Source organism: Salarias fasciatus, chromosome 20 (assembly GCF_902148845.1).
Source record: "Salarias fasciatus chromosome 20, fSalaFa1.1, whole genome shotgun sequence".
Lineage (NCBI taxonomy): Eukaryota > Metazoa > Chordata > Actinopteri > Blenniiformes > Blenniidae > Salarias > Salarias fasciatus.
In genome coordinates this window covers 7,461,273-7,481,193 of record NC_043764.1, presented here as the reverse complement: position 1 = coordinate 7,481,193, position 19,921 = coordinate 7,461,273, and the positions used below count along the sequence as shown (strand labels likewise).

General features: G+C 44.5%; 1 protein-coding gene across 1 annotated transcript in view; it reads left to right on the top strand.

The window, feature by feature from the left end:
* impdh2 (IMP (inosine 5'-monophosphate) dehydrogenase 2) overlaps nt 1–15,362 on the top strand; it is a 31,046-nt gene extending 15,684 nt beyond the window's left edge. Inside the window, exons 10-14 of the mRNA XM_030118493.1 lie at nt 12,729–12,872; nt 13,057–13,201; nt 13,686–13,829; nt 14,597–14,680; nt 14,953–15,362. Coding sequence (XP_029974353.1) covers nt 12,729–12,872; nt 13,057–13,201; nt 13,686–13,829; nt 14,597–14,680; nt 14,953–14,974 — 539 coding nt within the window. The 3' untranslated portion in view covers nt 14,975–15,362. The remainder of the gene's footprint in view (nt 1–12,728; nt 12,873–13,056; nt 13,202–13,685; nt 13,830–14,596; nt 14,681–14,952) is intronic.
* Nucleotides 15,363–19,921: the final 4,559 nt, after the last annotated feature.

Below are 19,921 nucleotides of genomic sequence, written 5' to 3'. Positions count from 1 at the left end.
TAGCTGATTTAAGTGGGGCGGTCTTGATTGCAGTGGGACCGAAAGCCTTCTTCATGCCTTCGTACATTTTGCGCACATTCCCAAGTTCTGCAGAGAGTTGTATGTCCCGGCAGAGGTTAAGCCAGTAGTTGTTGGCACAACGCCTTGCAATCTTTTGGGCATTGTTCCTTGCAGCGCGCAGTGCAGCGAGCGTTCGCACAGAAGGCTCCTTCTTGTGGGCGATTAGGGCTTCACGCTTAGCGGCGATGACAGGTTCCATGTCAGCGGCTCCTGTTTCAAACCAATCCGCACTCCTCCCCATTTTCTTCCCAAAGGTGTCTATGGCAATCTCAAACACGGCCTCGCGGATGTGGTTCCACCTTGCAGTAGCACAGTCAGTGGGGCAGTCCATCAGGGCTTCATTTATGGCTTCAGCATAGCGTTCCCGCAGTTCAGGTACTGCAATCATAGCTGTGTTGATGCGGGGCCGGGGTTTCTGCTTGGAGCGGTTGGCACGTCTGGGGCAGAGACGTACCTTGGTGGCAACCAGGGAATGGTCTGTGTCACAGTCAGCGCTGTGGAAACTGCGCGTTACCAGCACTTGGTTCAGCATGGATCTCCTGGTGATGGCGAAGTCCAGCTGATGCCAGTGGCGAGACCTTGGATGTCTCCAGGACACCCGGTGGCAGAGCTTGGTGGAGAAGAATGTGTTGGTCAGACAGAGGTCATGGAAAGAGCAGAACTCAAGGAGGCGTTGGCCATTTTCGTTGAGCTGGCCGATGCCGAAGCGGCCAATGCAGCGGGGCCAAGAGTCATGATCTGCTCCTACCCGTGCGTTAAAGTCACCGAGCAGAAACAGGTGCTCCTTGGCAGGGATCTGCTGGATCCTGGCCTCAAGCGCCTCATAGAACACATTCTTTACCTCAGGTGAAGAGCAGAGCGTCGGAGCATAGACGCTGAAGATGTTAGCTGGTCCAGAGGAGGTTGTGAGGCGGAGAGAGAGGACTCGTGGAGTGCCTGAGGATGGCGGTTCAACGAAGGACAGAAGGGAGTTTCGCACAGCAAATCCAACACCGTGCAGGCGGTGCTGGTCAGACTCCTGTCCCTGCCAGAAAAACGTATAGTCCTTCTCCTTCAGGCTCCCGCTGCCCGGGAGTCGTGTCTCTTGCAGTGCTGCAATGTCTATGTTGAGCCTCCTCAGCTCACGGTTGATGATGGCCGTTTTCCTGGCCTCGTCGATTTGCTGGAGGTCATCAGACAGGCCAGGACACATTGTTCTGACGTTCCAGGTTGCCAGTCTCAGCGCTGGCGGCTTTAGTTTTTTTGTGTTGCCTGGTGCAGTGGTTACAGTCCGTGCTTCAGCTTTTGGCCGAGACTTCACGCACCCATTGAAGTAGGTGGACTGTGGCGGGCCAGCACCTTACTGGCTGGGGGCTGCCCAGCTAAAGGCGGGCGGTAGCTGGCCAGTGGGACACGATGATCCCTCCCACCGTCGGGAGACAGCCCTAGGCGCCCGAGCTTACGCCAATCAGCCCTGGGCTTTTAACCAGTAACTGCGTCTCCCCGTGTTGAGCTGCCGCAGGAGGCGGCACTGGAGTGACCTCTCCAGGGCACAAGCCAGGGCAAGTTATGGAGGAACTGAGTTGCCCAGTCAACAGATCCCCCTTCTCGGCCTCGCTGGTATTGCCCAACGGAAGGGACAGGCCCATACAGGCCCATACAGTTGGTACCATGGCACCTTAGGCATACATTACTATAAATTAGTGCATCCCTCTCCCTTTTACACACGTGTGCACACACACACACACACACACACACACACACACACACACACACACGAATAACAACTTACCGATGGCCAGATGTAATCTGTGCCCAAAACACTGGAGCCTCATCCACCCGTGCAGCCAGCACCATGTTTGATGCGTTGTCCGTAGTGACGCAGACTTGTCTCTCCTCCGGGAGATCCCAGCTGGCAAGCCCCTCTCTCAGGCCGGCTGCAATATTTTCCCCGGTGTGGTCGTCTGGGAAGTAGGTGACTTGTAGGCAGCGAGCTTTGAGGGTGAAATCGTCTTCGATAAAATGTACTGTAAGACTCTGGTAGGGCTCAGCTGTGCGGCTTGACCACAAGTCGGTTGTTGCAGCAAAAAAGTCCACAGTTTTAAGCTCCGCAGCGACTTTATCTTTACACTGTTTGTAAAGCTCCGGTATGGCAGTCTGACTGAAGTACGTACGGGAGGGTATCCTGTACCGTTTATCGAGGGTGTTTATCAATGCGGTGAAGCCAGGCTTGGTCACCGCGCTGAGAGGCGCCATGTCTTTAGCCAGGAAGTGAGTGATCGCCCGTGTGATTTCCCCGTGTCGCTTTGAAGTGCGCTCATACGGAGTAACGCTCTCAAACATCTGGGGGAGCGATTCCTGTCTGGTGCCTGGCGTAACTGCACTGGAGCTCGGCATTTTCGCTTTGCAGGCGTCATAAGAGGCACAGCGATATTTTTTCCAAGTGCTGGAATAAATTTGTTGTGTTACCTCTCGTTGTGGCAATGGTAGCACGACACGCTTTGCACAGCACTTGACGTTGCGCTGCATCCTCTTTTTTAAATCCAAAATAATCCCACACAACTGATGTGCTGTTCCTCTTCGGGACTAATATCTCAGTAGTGTCTGAGGAACCAGAGGCCATTGCGCCATGCAAAGGGCAGTGGAGGTTGGCGAATCCGTCACGGAGCTTCTCTCCCTTCAGTTTCTTCTTCTTCTTCTTCTTCTTCTTCTTTGGAGCAATGGCGGGTGGCGACCAACAACTTATGTGCATACTGCCACCTACTGTATCTCTTGGTGATTGCACTTCAGGTTACCGCTTCCATTTGTATCACGTGACCACATTTCAATCGCGCACATAGCGATTGGCAAATCGCGTTTAATCATATCGCAACATTATTGCAAATGCAATTAATCGTTCAGCCCTACATGGGGGTCTATGAGACGAAGGCGGGGCTCATAAATAAATTTTTATATTGCTTTATGCTAATATTATATTGTAGTATCGAACCAGACTGACACATTTAAGCTCTGCTGAAAAATGATACATACGTTGGAAACGAACGGAAACTCCGGACACGAGCTTTAACCGCACAGGGCTGAGGTTTTCCGAGGCATTTGAGTGACAATCAAAACGTTAAACTCTCGAGTTCCGGGCCACCGGCCAATCAGAAATGACAACAGGAAGCAAGTATGTATGCACTGCACTGCTGCAGCTAACTAGCGTCAGGTTGCTAACAACAAACCCGGCGTGTGCTTTGCGGTGTCGTGAGGAGCAAAAAGTTTTCACTGCGACTCATTCACGGTGTGAAAATGGCTGAGATAACAACAGAAGAGGGTGCGGAGCAGTTGGTATTAAAAAATAACTGTAATTCAGTTGTTTGGACTGACTTTGGGTTTGAAAAAAACGACGTGGAGCCAAATGTAGATTGTGTCGCCGTGCAGTAGCCAGATCCAGAGGAAACACGTCTAATTTGTACCAACACCTGAAGACTCACCGCTACACATTACAGATACGTCGACAAGTCGTAGGTTATTCTCTCACTCACCCGATCACCCGACAGCTCCAGCCTTCATCGAGCATGTGGATGCGCTCATCTTTCTCCATGAAAACATGGAGCGCAAGCCCAAGAATGTGAGGGAAGATGACCCAGAGTAGGATTACTAAACTGATTGTGATCTAAGAATACTACAGCAATAAGGATTAATTTTTTTACCCTTTATCTTTTGGGGCAAGCGAGTTATTTTTTATTTATTTATTTATTTTTTTTTTTTTGCGAGTTGAAGTTGGTTTCACAGTGGTGCCTATTTGCGGTTCTGGTTTTTAATTTCCATTTATTTCACGTTGAAAACTGTTGTCTAAGTAATTTTCTATGAACAATGAAAGCAAAACCAATTGAATTACAATTTCGACAGCATTGGGTTTTGATTATTTTGTTATTTCATTAAAACTATGCACTTTTTTTTTTTTTTTTCCCCCAAACGTGATGCAGACAAGCATGGTGGCGTCTCGGCTGCCGCTGCCTGAAGCTTTGTCAATTTAGTTTACATTAGGTTATTTTATGTGTCAACTTGAGCAAGACCATGTAAAAGTAACAAGAATTTTTTTCGACCGTAATTTTAGCTGTTTTCTGCATTTGAAAGAATAAAATGTGAAAATTGCAAATCGAATCGCAATCGCATTATTGGTGAGAAAAATCGCAATTAGGTTTTTTGTCAAAATCGTGCAACCCTAATCATCATGATATCACTACTTTTAAAATCTGGAGATGACACTGAGAACAGCCACAGTTTAAACTCATCTGAAATCTTCTGATCTGTGTGTTTGTGGCCAATAAGTTTATTATTCTAACAGAGAAAGAGGCTGGTTTATGTCAGCATTTCTCCTTCACGTGTGGCTGTTTGTCTTAGAAGTGAGTCTTGATTTAAACATTTCATCAAGTCAATCTGAAGCCTGCTTTTCACGAAGCAACTGAATTAGAGCCATATGAAATCCGTGTTAACGGAATCGCGGACGGAATCGCGGAAATGGCCAATGAAAACGGAATTGGAATAAAACGCGTAATATTGCGGAATTCGTCCTAATCTGGTCTGAAATTCAGTTTTCGGGAGAAAATGGAACCTTATTGTGCAAAGCAAACATGCCGGGGGGACCGCCCGAGCTGCTGCAACGTGTACGTCACTTCCACAGCGCTGCTAACATGCTAAAGCTGCGTTCACAACGCCAAATGCTTTCCGCAATTTTGCGTCAAAATACAATTGAAAACAAATGTTCCAGCCACGACGAGACGCGACGCAACAACACGATGTCCAAGCGAGCTGCTCCCTCCCCTCTGACACATTCAAGAAAGTTATGAAACTCCACGCTAAGCGCTAAATACAGAGCAGAACAGTACACGGACTTTTATGCCTCAGGGGAAAAGCTTTTTTCGTAAATGCTGTCAACATACTGTGGACTGGACTCGCAAGGACGCATGCGACTAATTGAAAATTATTTCTTTGTTGCAGGACTTTAAACATTAAATCGACTGTTATATCCTATTAAATTGTGGACATTTATTCATTTCCACTTACCAGACACCTTTTTTTATGGTAAAAATGAGCATAAAAAACAAAATACCAAATTCAGAAATATTAAAACGGAAAAAACGGAATTGGGGAAAAAATAAAACGGATTTCATATACCTCTAAACTGAATTTACAGTCAAATGAAAGTGAAAAACTTTGAGATTTTCTCACCTGAATCCAAAACTTGACTCTTTACACACTGGCTGTGGCTGAATGGATGATCCTACAGAGATAAAATCTATACCATAAATCCATGAAAGGCTTCTGATGGCCACAGTGGACAAAAATTTTTCAATTTTTGCCTTTTGGTTCTCGAACAATGGCATTTCTTCAACCGTGCGCATTCCATTAAAAACTGCTGGCTGGTGAGTGCAGCTCGTTGCCATGGCAACAGGCACCATTGGGTGTGACATCACTGGACACGCCTTTGGTCTTGTTCCAGCTCTGATGACATCATCATGTGCTCTGCACCTTTCAGATTGGCTCTGCTGATCTGTTTCACTTTGTGTCAGAACTCCAGCAAGGAAGCATCTGGTGCATCTCTGCTCCACACCGAGAGACTTTAAGCACGTTTCAACGCGTTTCTACACTTTTTTACACAGTCAGCGGCGTTTCAAACACAGTTAGCTGCATTTCTACACAGTTAGCTGCATTTCTACACACTTAGCTGCATTTCATACACAGTTAGCTGCATTTCAAACTGTCAGTGGCATTTCAAACACATCTCAGAAATGTCTAACAATCAGAAACCCAGAGGCAGAGGCGGGTTTCCTCAGAACCCTCGCCATCGGTTCACTGTTCCTCCGGAACTTCTCAGTATGCGATCCCATATCGATGAGCTCCTGGAGACGATTAAGATCAGAGAAATGGAGCTCGTGGCTTTGAGAAATGATCTGAAGGAGAAAACAGGAAGGCTGGAGCAGGAGGAGAAGGAGAAGCAGTTCCTCCAGGACAGAAACAAGTTCCTCCAGGCCACAATAGAGTCCCTCCAGGAGAAGAACGAGCTCCTCAAAGCCCCAAATGACTCCCTCCTCAAGGAGGACAAGTCCCTCGAAAAAGAGAACCAGACCCTGAAGGAGGACATCCAGACCCTCCAGGAGGAGAAGCAGTTCTTCCAGGCCAGAATAGAGTCCCTCCAGGAGAGGAACAAGTTCCTCGAAGCCCAGAACCACTCCTTCCTGGAAGAGAATGAGTCCCTGAATGAGGAGAACCAGACCGTGCAACAGAAAAACCAGTTCCTCCAGAAGGAGAACCAGACCCTCCAGAAGGAGAACCAGTTCCTCCAGAAGGAGAACCAGATCCACCAGAAAGAGAACAAGACCTTCCAAAAGGAGAACCAGACACTCCAAAAAGAGATCTTGACCCTCCAGAAGGAGAACCAGCCCCTCCAAAAGGAGAACCAGATCCTTCACAAGGACAACCAGACCCTTCACAAGGCGAGCCAGACCCTCCGGAAGGAGAACCAGACCCTCCAGAAGGAGAACCAGACCCTCCGGAAGGAGAACCAGACCCACCAGAAAGAGAACGAGACCCACCAGAAAGAGAACGAGACCCACCAGAAAGAGAACAAGACCCTCCAAAAGGAGAACCAGACCCTTCACAAGGCGAGCCAGACCCTCCACAAGGAGAACCAGACCCTCCGGAAGGAGAACCAGACCCTCCGGAAGGAGAACGAGACCCTCCGGAAGGAGAACGAGACCCTCCGGAAGGAGAACGAGACCCTCCGGAAGGAGAACGAGACCCACCAGAAGGAGAACGAGACCCACCAGAAAGAGAACGAGACCCACCAGAAAGAGAACGAGACCCACCAGAAGGAGAACGAGACCCACCAGAAAGAGAACGAGACCCACCAGAAAGAGAACAGGACCCTCCAAAAGGAGAACAGGACCCTCCGGAAAGAGAATGAGACCCACCAGAAAGAGAATGAGACCCTCCAAAAAGAGAACCAGACCCTCCAGGAGGAGAAGCAGTTCTTCCAGGCCAGAATAGAGTCCCTCCAGGAGAGGAACAAGTTCCTCGAAGCCCAGAACCACTCCTTCCTGGAAGAGAATGAGTCCCTGAATGAGGAGAACCAGACTGTGCAACAGAAAAACCAGTTCCTCCAGGACGAGAACCAGTTCCTCCACAAGAACAACCAGACCCTCCAGAAAGAGACTGAGACCCTCCAGAAAGAGACTGAGACCTTCCAAAAGGAGAACCAGACCCTCCGGAAGGAGAACCAGACCCTCCAGAAAGAAAACGAGACCCACCAGAAAGAGACTGAGACCCTCCAGAAAGAGACTGACACCCTCCAGAAAGAGACTGACACCCTCCAGAAAGAGACTGACACCCTCCAGAAAGAGACTGACACCCTCCAGAAAGAAAACGAGACCTTCCAAAAGGAGAACCAGACCCTCCGGAAAGAAAACGAGACCCACCAGAAAGAGAACGAGACCCTCCAAAAGGAGAACCGGACCCTCCAAAAGGAGATCTGGACCCTCCGGAAAGAGAATGAGACCCTCCAGAAAGAGAACCAGTTCTTCCAGGCCAGAATAGAGTCCCTCCAGGAGAGGAACGAGTTCCTCGAAGCCCAGAACCACTCCTTCCTGGAAGAGAATGAGTCCCTGAATGAGGTGAACCAGACTGTGCAACAGAAAAACCAGTTCCTCCAGGACGAGAACCAGACCCTCCAGAAGGAGAACCAGTTCCTCCACAAGGAGAACCAGACTCTCCACAAGGAGAATGAGACCCACCAGAAAGAGAATGAGACCCACCAGAAAGAGAATGAGACCCACCAGAAAGAGAATGAGACCCTCCAGAAAGAGAACGAGACCTTCCAAAAGGAGAACCATACCCTCCGGAAGGAGAACCAGACCCTCCAGGAGGAGAACCAGACCCTCCAGGAGGAGAAGACCAAGGTGACAGACACCAACAGGATGTTGGGGGAGACCATAAAGGCCAAGAGGAAACAAAATGGCTTCAGGAAGCTGTTCAGAGGAATAGCGAAGAAGAAGAAGGCTGGAAACGCCACAGAGGAGACCAACAAGGTCATCGTGACGGATACACAGGATTTGTTGGGCAGATGGGCTGTGCTGCATTTAAAGAAGGGCTCTGGGGTGAAGGAGGTCGTCACCACCGTCCAGGGGAACATGACTGTTTCAGAGGTTGAAGTGCTGGAAAAAGGAAAAGGCCTCAAAAGGAAGGTCAAGAAATTAGAGGCACTGGCAATCAGGCAGTCGAAGGAAGCAGCTGCTGAAGAGCAGGAGGTGAAAACAGAGGAGAAGGAGGAGGAGGAGGAGAAGGACAGCCGGCCCAAGAGTTTCTGGAGCCGCTTGTTCCGGAAAAGAAAGAAGTCTGACCACAGTCAGTAAAGAGGAGCAGCAGGAGGAGGAGGAGGAAGAGGAGGAGGAGGAGAAGCAGTAGCAGCAGAAGGAGGAGGAGGAAGAGGAGGATTTGATTTATTTGGATCCCCATTACCATGGGAATTCCCAAGCTTTTCTTCCTGGGGTCCATACGACATCCATACAATGTCGTCACTGCAGTTACATTATTTACAAAACAATCTATACACAAATGCAACATCAAACAAAAATGCAAAAAAATACACAGCATAAAAAACACCAAAAAATACACAACACAACAATACACAAAAAACACAAGACCGCTCCCAAGGTGGAGGAGAAGCAGTAGCAGCAGGAGGAGGAGGAGGAGGAGGAGGAGGCACAGGAGGAGGAGGCTGCTGCTGCTGCTGTGGGACTGCTGGGTTTTTCATGTGCTCTGGTTTCCCCAAAGCAATTGTCTGACACAGCGTCCTCTATCTGCAGCCAGAGAGCCAGTCTGCACTGCAGCAACTGAACTGAAACTAAAATTCAATAAAAATAAAGCAGAATGAATCATATCTGCAGACGTCTTCTCTTCTGTTCATTCACACTGACTGCAGGTTGTCACTGTTGAGGCAGTTCATGCTGCACATGCCGGATCTCCCTGAAAAAGACCCTCGGCTCTGACTGAGATCAGCATACATGGATCCAAAAAGAAACGTGAGAAATAAACCAGATCAATCTGAAAGTAGAAGTGAAAATAAAAATCTATCTGTGAAACAAACATGTAAATGCAGCTACAGCCACCAGTTCAGTAGCTTTTCCTGCTGACATGCAGAGGCTGTTTGCTGGTGTAGTGTTGTAGCTTTCTTCTTCATAACCTGTTCTTCTGCATGGAGTTTGCATGTTCTCCCTCTGTGTTTGACTTTTCTCCTCACACATGCAGATAAACTCCTGCTCTGGCTGTGAATGTGTGTGTGTTGTGATGAGCTGCTCGCCTGTCCAGGTGAGGCCTGCTCTCATTGAAGAGCAGCTGCTCAGTTTGACCGAGCAGCACAGGAGACGGTCCGCCTGCTTCTGTAGTGCTGCCACGTGCACGGGCCATGCAGTAAATACAATAAACACCTCAGTGTTTTGGTTTCTGTGACGTCGGTCGTCTTCATCTCGACCGGAGGTTTAATGTTCAACATGGTGAAGACGCAGCTGAGACTCAGATTAGGGCTGGGCGATATATCGACTTAATTCGATTTTATATTTTCAATCGATGTGAAAAATATTAAATCGCAACATCGAGGTTCATTTTTTCTGTCCCTCCGCCATTTTGACCGGACACGTGTAATACACACAGTCGCCACACCAGGAAGACTGGCGCTGTAGCACAGACTACAGTGAATGTTCTCTTAAAAATGAGAAGAGTGAGAGAAGAGCCCCCAGCCGGGGACAGAGAATGCACGCTCTCCCCCGCTGATCGGATCTGTCCCGGAGCCATGACAATCCCACACCGCGGCGCTTGTAACGGTGAAACACGGCCCGTTCCTCATCTTCTGCCATAATGCACTCAGCCGAATTATCAGAAAAATAAAAAGGGAAAGGCTGATATAAGGCACAAAATGAAATAAAGAGCGCAAATTTGATAAAAATGAAACTTAAATCGTGTGTTTTGTTGCCGCTTAACTTTGATCTGTGTAAGATTTGAACTCGGGTGACCACCTGTCCCGCGTAGCGCGTGCGCGCGTCCGGCAATTGAAGCCCATTTCACGGGTCCCGCAAATTGAGACCGTGTCCCGCATAATTAATGCTTGCTCTAAAAAAGCTTGCTCACCGCACTCGCGACACACATCCCTCAGTGAACAACTGATGTCAAGCCAGCCGGCGCTCTGACAAACGCAGCCAAGTGAGCCGACACGTTGTTTAGCGGTGCGCACATATTCTGTGCGTTATGGTCAAAGCGAAACCGAGAGGATTGCAAAACAAACACACTCACATTATTCATAATTAATAGAATACACATGAATATTACTGTTTAAAAAACAAAACTGAACAACAAAGTAAATGAAGGAAAGCTGGTGCTCATGCTGATTTTCAGTCAGTAGGTCAAATGAACTGGGAGATATTGAGCTAAAATACTTTATTTCTCTCACAAATATTAATATAACATTTTTGCAATATTTAAAGCTAAAACAGAGCTGTGTTTGAAAGACACTACAGTAATGGGATTCACAGGTGATTTGGAGTAAATTGCTCAAATATCCTGCGAACTATTGAGAAAAAACTTTTTTTAATAAAAATTTAGGAACATTGCCAGAGCAAACAAAGAGGTGTGTCTGAACCAGACAGTGTAGTAATGGGATTTGCAAGTGATTTGGATTCAGTAGATCAAATAACCTGGGAATTATTGAGCTAAAATACTGTATTTTTCATAAAAATACTAATACAAATGATTGAAAATATCAAAAGCTAATGCAAAAAGGCGTGTCTGAATCAGACAATGTAGTAATGCCATTCACAAGTGATTTGGAGTCAATAGGTCGAGTCAAAACACATTGAAAGCTGAGGGCTCATCAATAAGGGAGGCCTGTTATGAGCATACAGCAGCAATTACATCTGTTTGGGGAACAGGGCAACAGGAATTAACATTGATATACCACGTGAAGTGGTATCTGCTGGAACTTGGTATACCGGTATCGGTGAGTGAGTCAGCCCGCCGGGTGGGGACGCCGCCACGCTGGGTGGTGTCCCACATGTCCCTCAGAATTATACCCTTTGTCCTCCATTGGGCTCATTAGCAGGTGGTCACCCTAATTTGAACCCATTTATATTTGATCTGTGTGGGATTTTTTTTTTTTATGAATTGTTTCATTTTCTCCAGTTTTCATTTTCATTCATTCATTCATTTTCTGCCGCTTCTCCCTTTCGGGGTCACGGGTGGCTGGAGCCGATCCCAGCTGCTGTGGGCGAAGGCAGGGTACACCCTGGACAGGTCGCCAGTCTGTCGCAGGGCTGACATATAGAGACACACAATCATTCACGCACACATTCACACCTAGGGGCAATTTAGGGTGATCAATTAACCTGACGTGCATGTTTTTGGACCGTGGGAGGAAGCCGGAGAACCCGGAGAGAACCCACGCACACACGGGGAGAACATGCAAACTCCACACAGAAAGGCCCTGAGCCCCGGCCGGTATTTGAACCCAGGACCTTCTTGCTGTGAGGCAAGAGTGCTAACCACTGCGCCACCGTGCGGCCCAGTTTTCATTTTATTAATTTCTATTCAGTGCCCATGCAAGTGTTCTTGTTAAAATTACCTCAGTAATCACTATATTGCCTACACAGTTAAAGGCTGACGTTTCAGCATTCAATAAAATATCCTATTTTTTGATTGTGTGTTTTTACACAGAAAAAAATCTATTAAAATCGTGAATTGGATTTCAAGCAAAAAAATTGAGATTTAATTTTTTGTCTATATTGCCCAGCCCTACTGCAGATGATGAACAGGTGCAACTTTTCAGAAAGTTTGCGCGATGGACTACATCAGGATATTATTCAGCTTCCAACTCTGACTGAGAAATTAGAGATAAAGAGAGGAAGGAAACTGGAGAAACACAGATTTATTTTAAGTTTTTTTTATGGTGACTTCAACTTTTCTGAAGTGGCAAAGCACAGACTTATTCATTCTGATTTTACAGAAAACAAATAATTATATCCGGAGAGGTGCGCTTGACGTTACTGTGGTTTTTTGGTTTGTTTTTACTCCCTCCCAGTCATGCCCTGTGAAAACACACAACAGTTATTAACACCATCAGTTTGGTAAGTACCGAACAGTCTCCAGTTGAAATGAACCAGTCCAGCAGTGAGGAACTAACAGGAAGTGGGAGGGTTTTTTTTTTTATTTCGTGTTGGCGCCTCACTCCTGTCTCCCGTGTGACGGCGGACGCCTCCTGATGGGACCGAAATGTGTTGTGCTGGTTGTGTTCAGCCCTGAAGAGGCAGCATGAGCTGTGAGCTGCCATTAAGAGGCGCGCGGCGGAGTGGGATTCCCTGCTGGTGTGGCTAGTTTTACTTCCTCTGTCTCGGGTTTTTTTTTTTTTTTTTTTTTTTTTTTTTTTTTACAATCAGAAAGAGAGACACATCCAGGCTGTGATCTTATCCGCTGCATGATTCTTAAAATGTCACTACCTGACACTTTAAATCATGCTTATTGCTCAAAGCTCAAAAGTTTGACTTTGTTTTACTGTTTAGGTTTAATTTCACACATTAAAACAACAATATGACGAGCAACACTTGTGTCAGAACTACACTGTGTCTGTTCTCACGCTGTCTTCCTCTTCTTCACCCCGTCAGTGCTGGCGTGCGGCAGACCCCAGGCCACAGCCGTCTATAAAGTATCCGAGTACGCCAGGCGTTTTGGAGTGCCGGTTATTGCCGACGGTGGCATCCAGACCGTCGGCCACATCTCCAAAGCCCTGGCCCTGGGAGCCTCCACAGGTATAAACCTGCCTCAAGACGGGGTTAATCTGAAAACACCACAGTGCTCTGGAAAGCTGAACCACGGCTCATTCGCTGGAGTTACTCCAGATTGTATCTTCAGTAGTTGTTTTCCAGGAAAGACTCATTTTGTCCAGGAGCTGTAATAACTGCTGTTATTGCTGTGAATCTTGTGTGTGTCCAGTGATGATGGGCTCCCTGCTGGCTGCCACCAGTGAAGCTCCCGGCGAGTATTTCTTCTCCGATGGCATCAGGCTGAAGAAATACCGCGGCATGGGCTCCCTGGATGCCATGGACAAAAACCTGGGCTCCCAGACCAGATACTTCAGGTACAGAGGTAGAACCTCAAGTGTCGGCAGCCACGAGAGAGAATTATTGACAGACTACAGTACTGCCTCATCTAGTTTCCAGACCACATGGTGAAAATGTAAAATTTACCCCAAACCAAAAAACGAATCCCCCAAAACGATGACAGTTTCAGCATAAAGCCAGTTTTAATGTTACCCTCAGGTGCAAAATACAATGAAATGTCCAAAACTATTGTCCTGTAACTGTTACATTCTGCATGTTTTTACAAACTCGCGCTGTCGGCATGGCTTTAAGTCTAGTTTAATATTAAGAAATAGTTCTCTTTCATGGCAGCATCACCGACATCTTAACTCAGGTCTCGCTGTTCTGTTGACTGCTCCTAATTTGTACTATTTGCCTGCTGGTTTCTGTCTCTATTGGAGCCTCTTGTGAGCCTCATTGTGTTTTCGAGTCTTGATTGCACACAAGGTTCTGATGTCTCGTCTTCCATGTGTCCCCTCGCAGCGAGAGCGACAAGATCAAAGTGGCGCAGGGCGTTTCCGGAGCGGTGCAGGACAAAGGCTCCATCCACAAGTTTATTCCCTACCTGCTGGCCGGGACGCAGCACTCCTGCCAGGACATCGGCGCCAAGAGCCTCACCCAGCTCCGGTAGAGCCACACTCACTCCTCAGAGCCTCGTTAGAATCTGGTGGATGTGTTCAGTAGCAGGAAAACAGATTATTTAGCATGCAGTGCTAAGTTGTTGTAACGCAGCCCAGTTCTCACTAAATGTTTTATGGAAGAATAAAGGAAAGACACCAGAACAAATGTTTTGCTTTGCAAACTAGAGTTCTCCGATTAACTTTATTGTATAATTTGTGGCAGAATTCCCATGAAATATATAATTTCTACCCTCGATTAATTGAGATTAAGGCGTAACAGTTTTGAGTTAAGTTTCTCAAAAGTTAAAAACCAGAAGTCGAATCAGTAAGGTTTTAGCCTCATGTTGATTTTTTTGGTTAATTTCAAAGTGTTTCATAGGAAGACTAATACAAATGTACAAAAATAGAGCAAGGAAGAAGAGTAAGAAGTAAGTTAAAAAAACAAAACAAAAAAAAACTGAAAACTAAGTGATTATTAAAACTGAATGGAATTTAAAAACATCAAAACTTCAACTAGAGATGAAACCAGATTAAACTGAACTCAATATCTAAATAGAAAGATTTAAATGTATTAAAATTTGAGTTCCGAGATGAATCTGAGCGCCTCTCTCTCCATTATTTCTGAGCTTTTATCAAGTGGGATTCAAACTAAGCTACTTTATTTCATGTCATTCCAGCAGGATTTTTCTGAGCCTCGACAGCGGCGCCTGTCAGTTTGTATAGCAGTGAATAAAACAGAAGGTTTGTCTGATGTGTGTGTCTCTCTTCTCCCAGGGCCATGATGTACTGTGGAGATCTGAAATTTGAAAAGAGAACGGCGTCGGCGCAGATGGAAGGCGGAGTCCACAGCCTGCACAGGTACCGCGCACACGACCGTATCTCCAGTAAAACTCCATTCATCTGAGTGAAGTGACATTTGGTTTCACATCTCATTGTCTGAAAAATTCCTAGTTTCATGTCGAACCACACACACACACACACACACACACACACACACACTCTGGAGCCCTCAGTCGAACTTCCTCTTCTGGCCACTGCTGCGTCTGTCTTAACAGGAAACCTCAGACAGCGTCGCTGGATGGTCGTGTGATCTCTCTCTCTCTCTCTCTCTTTTTCGTCTCTTCCCACAGCTATGAGAAACGCCTCTTTTGAAGAGGAGCCAACGCTCAAGAGGGAGAATCCTTCCAACAGACATATGCAACACACTACACAACACACTACTCGCAAGACTGCTTCTGACCCACACACACACACACACACACACACACACACACACACGACTTAAGTCCTCATACAAATCAGTCTGTGGAGATCAGCTTCCCAGGATCCATCAGTCTTCCTGCCGGCGTCTATGCATCCAAGCGTTTGGTGTCTGTGTGCGTCTGAGAGAGTGAAGAGTGAAGGAAGGAGGAGGGGATTCAGCATTTGTCCATCAGTGCATGTGCGATCAAATCAAACGACACATCCAATGCCTTTCCTGTCGCGGTCAAATGTCTTCAGTGTTCTACTGCTGTTCGGTAATAAATGTGTTTTTCCACAAGCTGCCCGGATCTGTTTGGTTTGTTGATGTTATCTTCCGTTTTTGTAGATTTCCATCGATAATCTGCCGTTGTTTATCTATTGTTCTGTTTTTTTAAACTGTTTACTGCACCGTCTCAGGGAACTCGGAGGTAATTTAACAACCTGTTCTACTTGCAGAACCTGTGAGTGAAAAACAAATCTTGGATCTTAGATCTGGAACCAAACACTGAACACACACTCTGACTTTGAGTTTTTTCTGAGCGTACTCATCATTTTCTGGCCTCATTTATTACCAGAAATCCACAATCCAGATATAATCTGGCACTTATCTCTGTAACTGAATCTGGGATTCGTTAAAATATCCAGGAACGTTGATCTAGAACAGGAGTCCGCAACCTCTGTAGTCTCTGTAGTGGCTCCATGAAACTGTCAGAACATGAAACGTGAATGAACATTTATGTACTTTTACAAAAGATTTTTCAATCTTGGTTCAAAGGGATTAAAAAGGGTACAAGTCAAATTGGGGAAAAATAGCTAAAACCACAAACAATGGGGAAAATATGTAGAATGGCTTAAAAAAGCTGAAATGTTTAGAATTTATAAAGGAGTAAAATTAAAAATGTTGGGAAAAAAGCATGCAAAACAAAGGTCCAATTTAAGCTGCTAAAATTTCTAAATTGTCTACAAAAAAAATGCTTGAAAAGTACGAAACAATTCGAATCGGGTCCAAAAATTGGTCAAATATAATAAAAGGTTCACCATCATGAACTGTTAAAACATTAAAAATCTGTCATAAGGTACAGCATTTGTTTGAATCAACATTATGAAGCTTCAGAAGCTGCGTAAGCCTCATTTTAAAGGTTAAATGTGCTTTGTGGCTCCAGATTAACATGATTTGGCGGAAAGTCACAAAAATGGCTCTTTTGTTCATGAAGGTTGCAGATCCGGATCTAGAAGGAATAGACATTTAGGCAAATTTAAACCAAATGAAGTATAAGGCAAATTTAACATGATTTGTAGCTCAAAAAAAGAAAGCGATTACAATCAGATAATCCAGGAGAAAACACCGCAGCTGTGACACGATACTGGGAAAAAGTGCAGATTGTTTAAATTAGTTTCATTACAATATTAATTCCCTACAATGAGGCTGGTCTTAACATGGTTACTGACAATAAAAGGTTTCTGAATTCTGTTAAAAAGCAACCATTTTAGGTTGGTCTCAGAATCAGCCTCAGTGAAGCAAAGAAAGGACAAAAACCGGTAAAGCAAATATTGTCGATAAGTTTACGAGACATCAGCTCTGTCGGAGCTCTGTCGGCACTCCTCACCGATCGAGCACAAACAGCCTGAAAAATGGAAAGGCTGTTATCCCTGTACTGATGATCTCCTCTTTGGGACGACGACAATGCTGGCATGTGGAGCTCCAGAAGGCGTTGCCCAGCGTCGTACGCTGCTCTGATAAATTTCACAGTGTTTTGTATTGAACTGGCTTCACAGCCTGTGTGGTTAAATCACTGGTGCCTCACTGCAGCCGCTCACCCCTGAAGTCTTGTAGATTTTCTGGTTTTACCTCCAGCACATAAAACACATTTAACCCTTCACAGTAAGTGATCCACACCTCAACTTTTAACGAAATAATTACTCATTTTTAAAGACGTGAACATCAGAAGCAACTAAAGATCCACATCTCTGACCTGAGGTCCAAAACTAAATCTATATTTTAGTGGATGAAATTTGCCCGTTACCTGAGAGGACACGTTTATGCCAAGCAGACTTAATCCATTTTTTTTTTTTTTTTAATCTAACTGCTGTCAATGAAAACAAGAAAGTCTATTTGAATTTATTCATGGTAAAATCAAGATGGCAAATAAGTTTATCTTCCAAGACAGTATTTTCCTTCCTTAAAAATGCATTGAAATGTTCTGAAGGCATCATTATTCAGACACGTACTTCTGATTTCATGTATCTTATAAATGAAGACTTATATTCAAATAATTAGTTTTGTGTGTGATAAAACTTTAAATTGAGGCCTTTAGATCTCAAACTGAGGATGACAGTAAACTATCTTGATTCATTTGAGTTTTATTGGTTCTGGTGTGACTCCAGTGTGTGGGAGACATGCTGAAGGTCAGGCAGTGGGAGTGAGGCCCCGGTGTCCTCCGGCCGCCGATCAGACACTCCTGCGAATCCTCCGGACTTTCCAGGCTGAGAGAAGGGCGGCCCCGATGGGAGGCCTCCGGTCACGCTCTGGTTATCTCACCTGCCTCACAACATCCATCAAGCCTCCAGCAGATGTTTCTCATTAACACAGAACAAAGAGCGTGAGCTGAGTGGACAGGTGAGACATCGCTTGTAACATAATCTGTCTTTTTGACTGATTTGACGGTTGGAAAGTTAAAGATTTCTCAAATTTTCCCGCAGCATGTTTGTCCTTCACATGGTGCAACATGCAAATAAAGTGGAAAAAAACTGTACAGATGCACCTAAAAAGAATAGAATTCAATGGAAATTTAAAAATTTCAGTTTAAATCAAAATATAAAAGTTTTCTTGAGATTTCTTAGCTCAAAAAAATGTTAAACCTTTAGTTTTACTCCTCGTGAGTTCAGGGTTTTAATTCATGGAAACCAGTATTTCTCCTCATCTTGTTCACCAAAGGCCACATTTAATTTTAAACATGATCAAAACTCTTTATCGGCGCAGAAATAACTTGAACATTTAAACTTACTTATTTAAATTTGCATTTTAAAGCTCACTGAGCTTTATTTTGATGTGTTGTCAGGAAGTGTAAAATAATACAATAGGTTTGTTTCTCAATAAAAGCAACTTCAGTTGCTAAGTGGTTGATTGAACTAACTCTTTGGAGAAGTATTCTACAGCAGATGCACCAAGGCAGATTTTTTTGGGATTTTAAATGGCACATTTAAGAAGCTGTGTGCTTTGAATTAATAGACACTGAGGAAGAATAAGAAAATATAAAATACTGAAGCAATGACAAAAAGAAACCCAAACTTTATTTTGAACATGTTAACACCAACAGTGAATAATAATTTAAAAAAGAGAATAAAAGAAACACACGTCTTCTTGTTATAGATGTCCGAAAGGGAGCAGGAAGAAGTCAAAAGCCTTTACTGAAAGGCAAAAGCAAACCTTTTTGGATTGGCTTTATATTTACTATATTTATTGGATAAAACCTAAAAGCAGCTTCTGCATGTTTGGTTCTGATTCTGGGGACAGAGAGCAGGTTGAAGCTGTTATGAAATCTATTCTCTGTGTGAGAGGAAACCAGTGTGAAGACCTGAGAGCGGCCTGGTGCGTCACGGTATTCAGGTGGAGGGTGAACTTGTCTAAATCCAGCTGAGACATCAGTCCAGTAACTCTTTCTATAACCTTCAGGTGATCACAAACTTGCACTTCTGGAAACATGCCTGCAGAAAGCGGTAGAAGTAATGCAGCTTGAGACGTTTCCAACGCTTCAGTTGTTACAGCAGATTAAAAAAAAAAAAAAGCACAAAGTAATTTTACCAATTTGTGAATGCACAATATTGGCTGCAATGTTGAGTTTGTTCACATCATATTTTTCCCAGGATTTCTACCTCTTAAACAGATATTGCCTTTCAGCGTGAAATACAAATATGCAATTTTTTTTTTTAAATTCTTCTCTTTGCGATTAAATTCCTTCTTAGCACCATCAACCCCAAAGTCACCACAAATAGCAACATTACTTTAATAACTACAAAAAAAAACAAAAAAAAAAACCCAAAAAAATATTTTTTTTGTTTCTAAATGAATTCTTTTATCTTTATCTCATCACAGACTTGTCAGAAACGGTGTTTTATTTCTCAAAAGCTGAAAATAAGGTTGAGCATGAATTTTGTTTTGCGGAAGAGATTTTGAGTGAATCATGATTTTGTGCATCAAAGCAACAACAACAAAAACACGATTTCACACTCATTCATGATAGAAATCGTAACAAGCGTGCAGCAGTTTGAATAAAAATGAAACTTTAATCAATATATGAATAACGAATCACTAACGAGTGAAGGAATGAACCAATTAAGTCACAACATAAAAACATGAGTGGTTGTTTAGTCTGCATCGTGTTGTCTTTGTTAGAACTCCCACCTCACAGGGAGAAAATCCCCGGTTCGAATCTCCTCTTGAGGGTCTTACAGTGTGGAGTTTACATGTTCTACCTGTGCGTGAGATCTTAAAAACACATTGAGGTTAATTTGTGACTATAAAAGAGTTGGGTTTGGGGATTTTACCCTCCGGCACATCAGAGCGATTCGGGTGGAGGATTTCATGTGTGGAGCTCAAAGTGTTAAAAAGTGATGCTAAATCTAAAACTCTTTGTTTCTTATCACTTTAGATAACAAGTGAATTTAAAACCACAGCAGCCCAAACGTCTTTCTTCTTCTAATTACCACGTTTTAATCAAAATAACCAAAGATTAAAAGTTTTTCAGTTCTGAAATTTAAAGGGTAAATGACTGTATTTTAGTTTAATCTTATTTTAATATGCTGTGCTTCAACAAAACTTAAATGTAACCGAACAGAAGAGAAAACTCAATGCAGCCG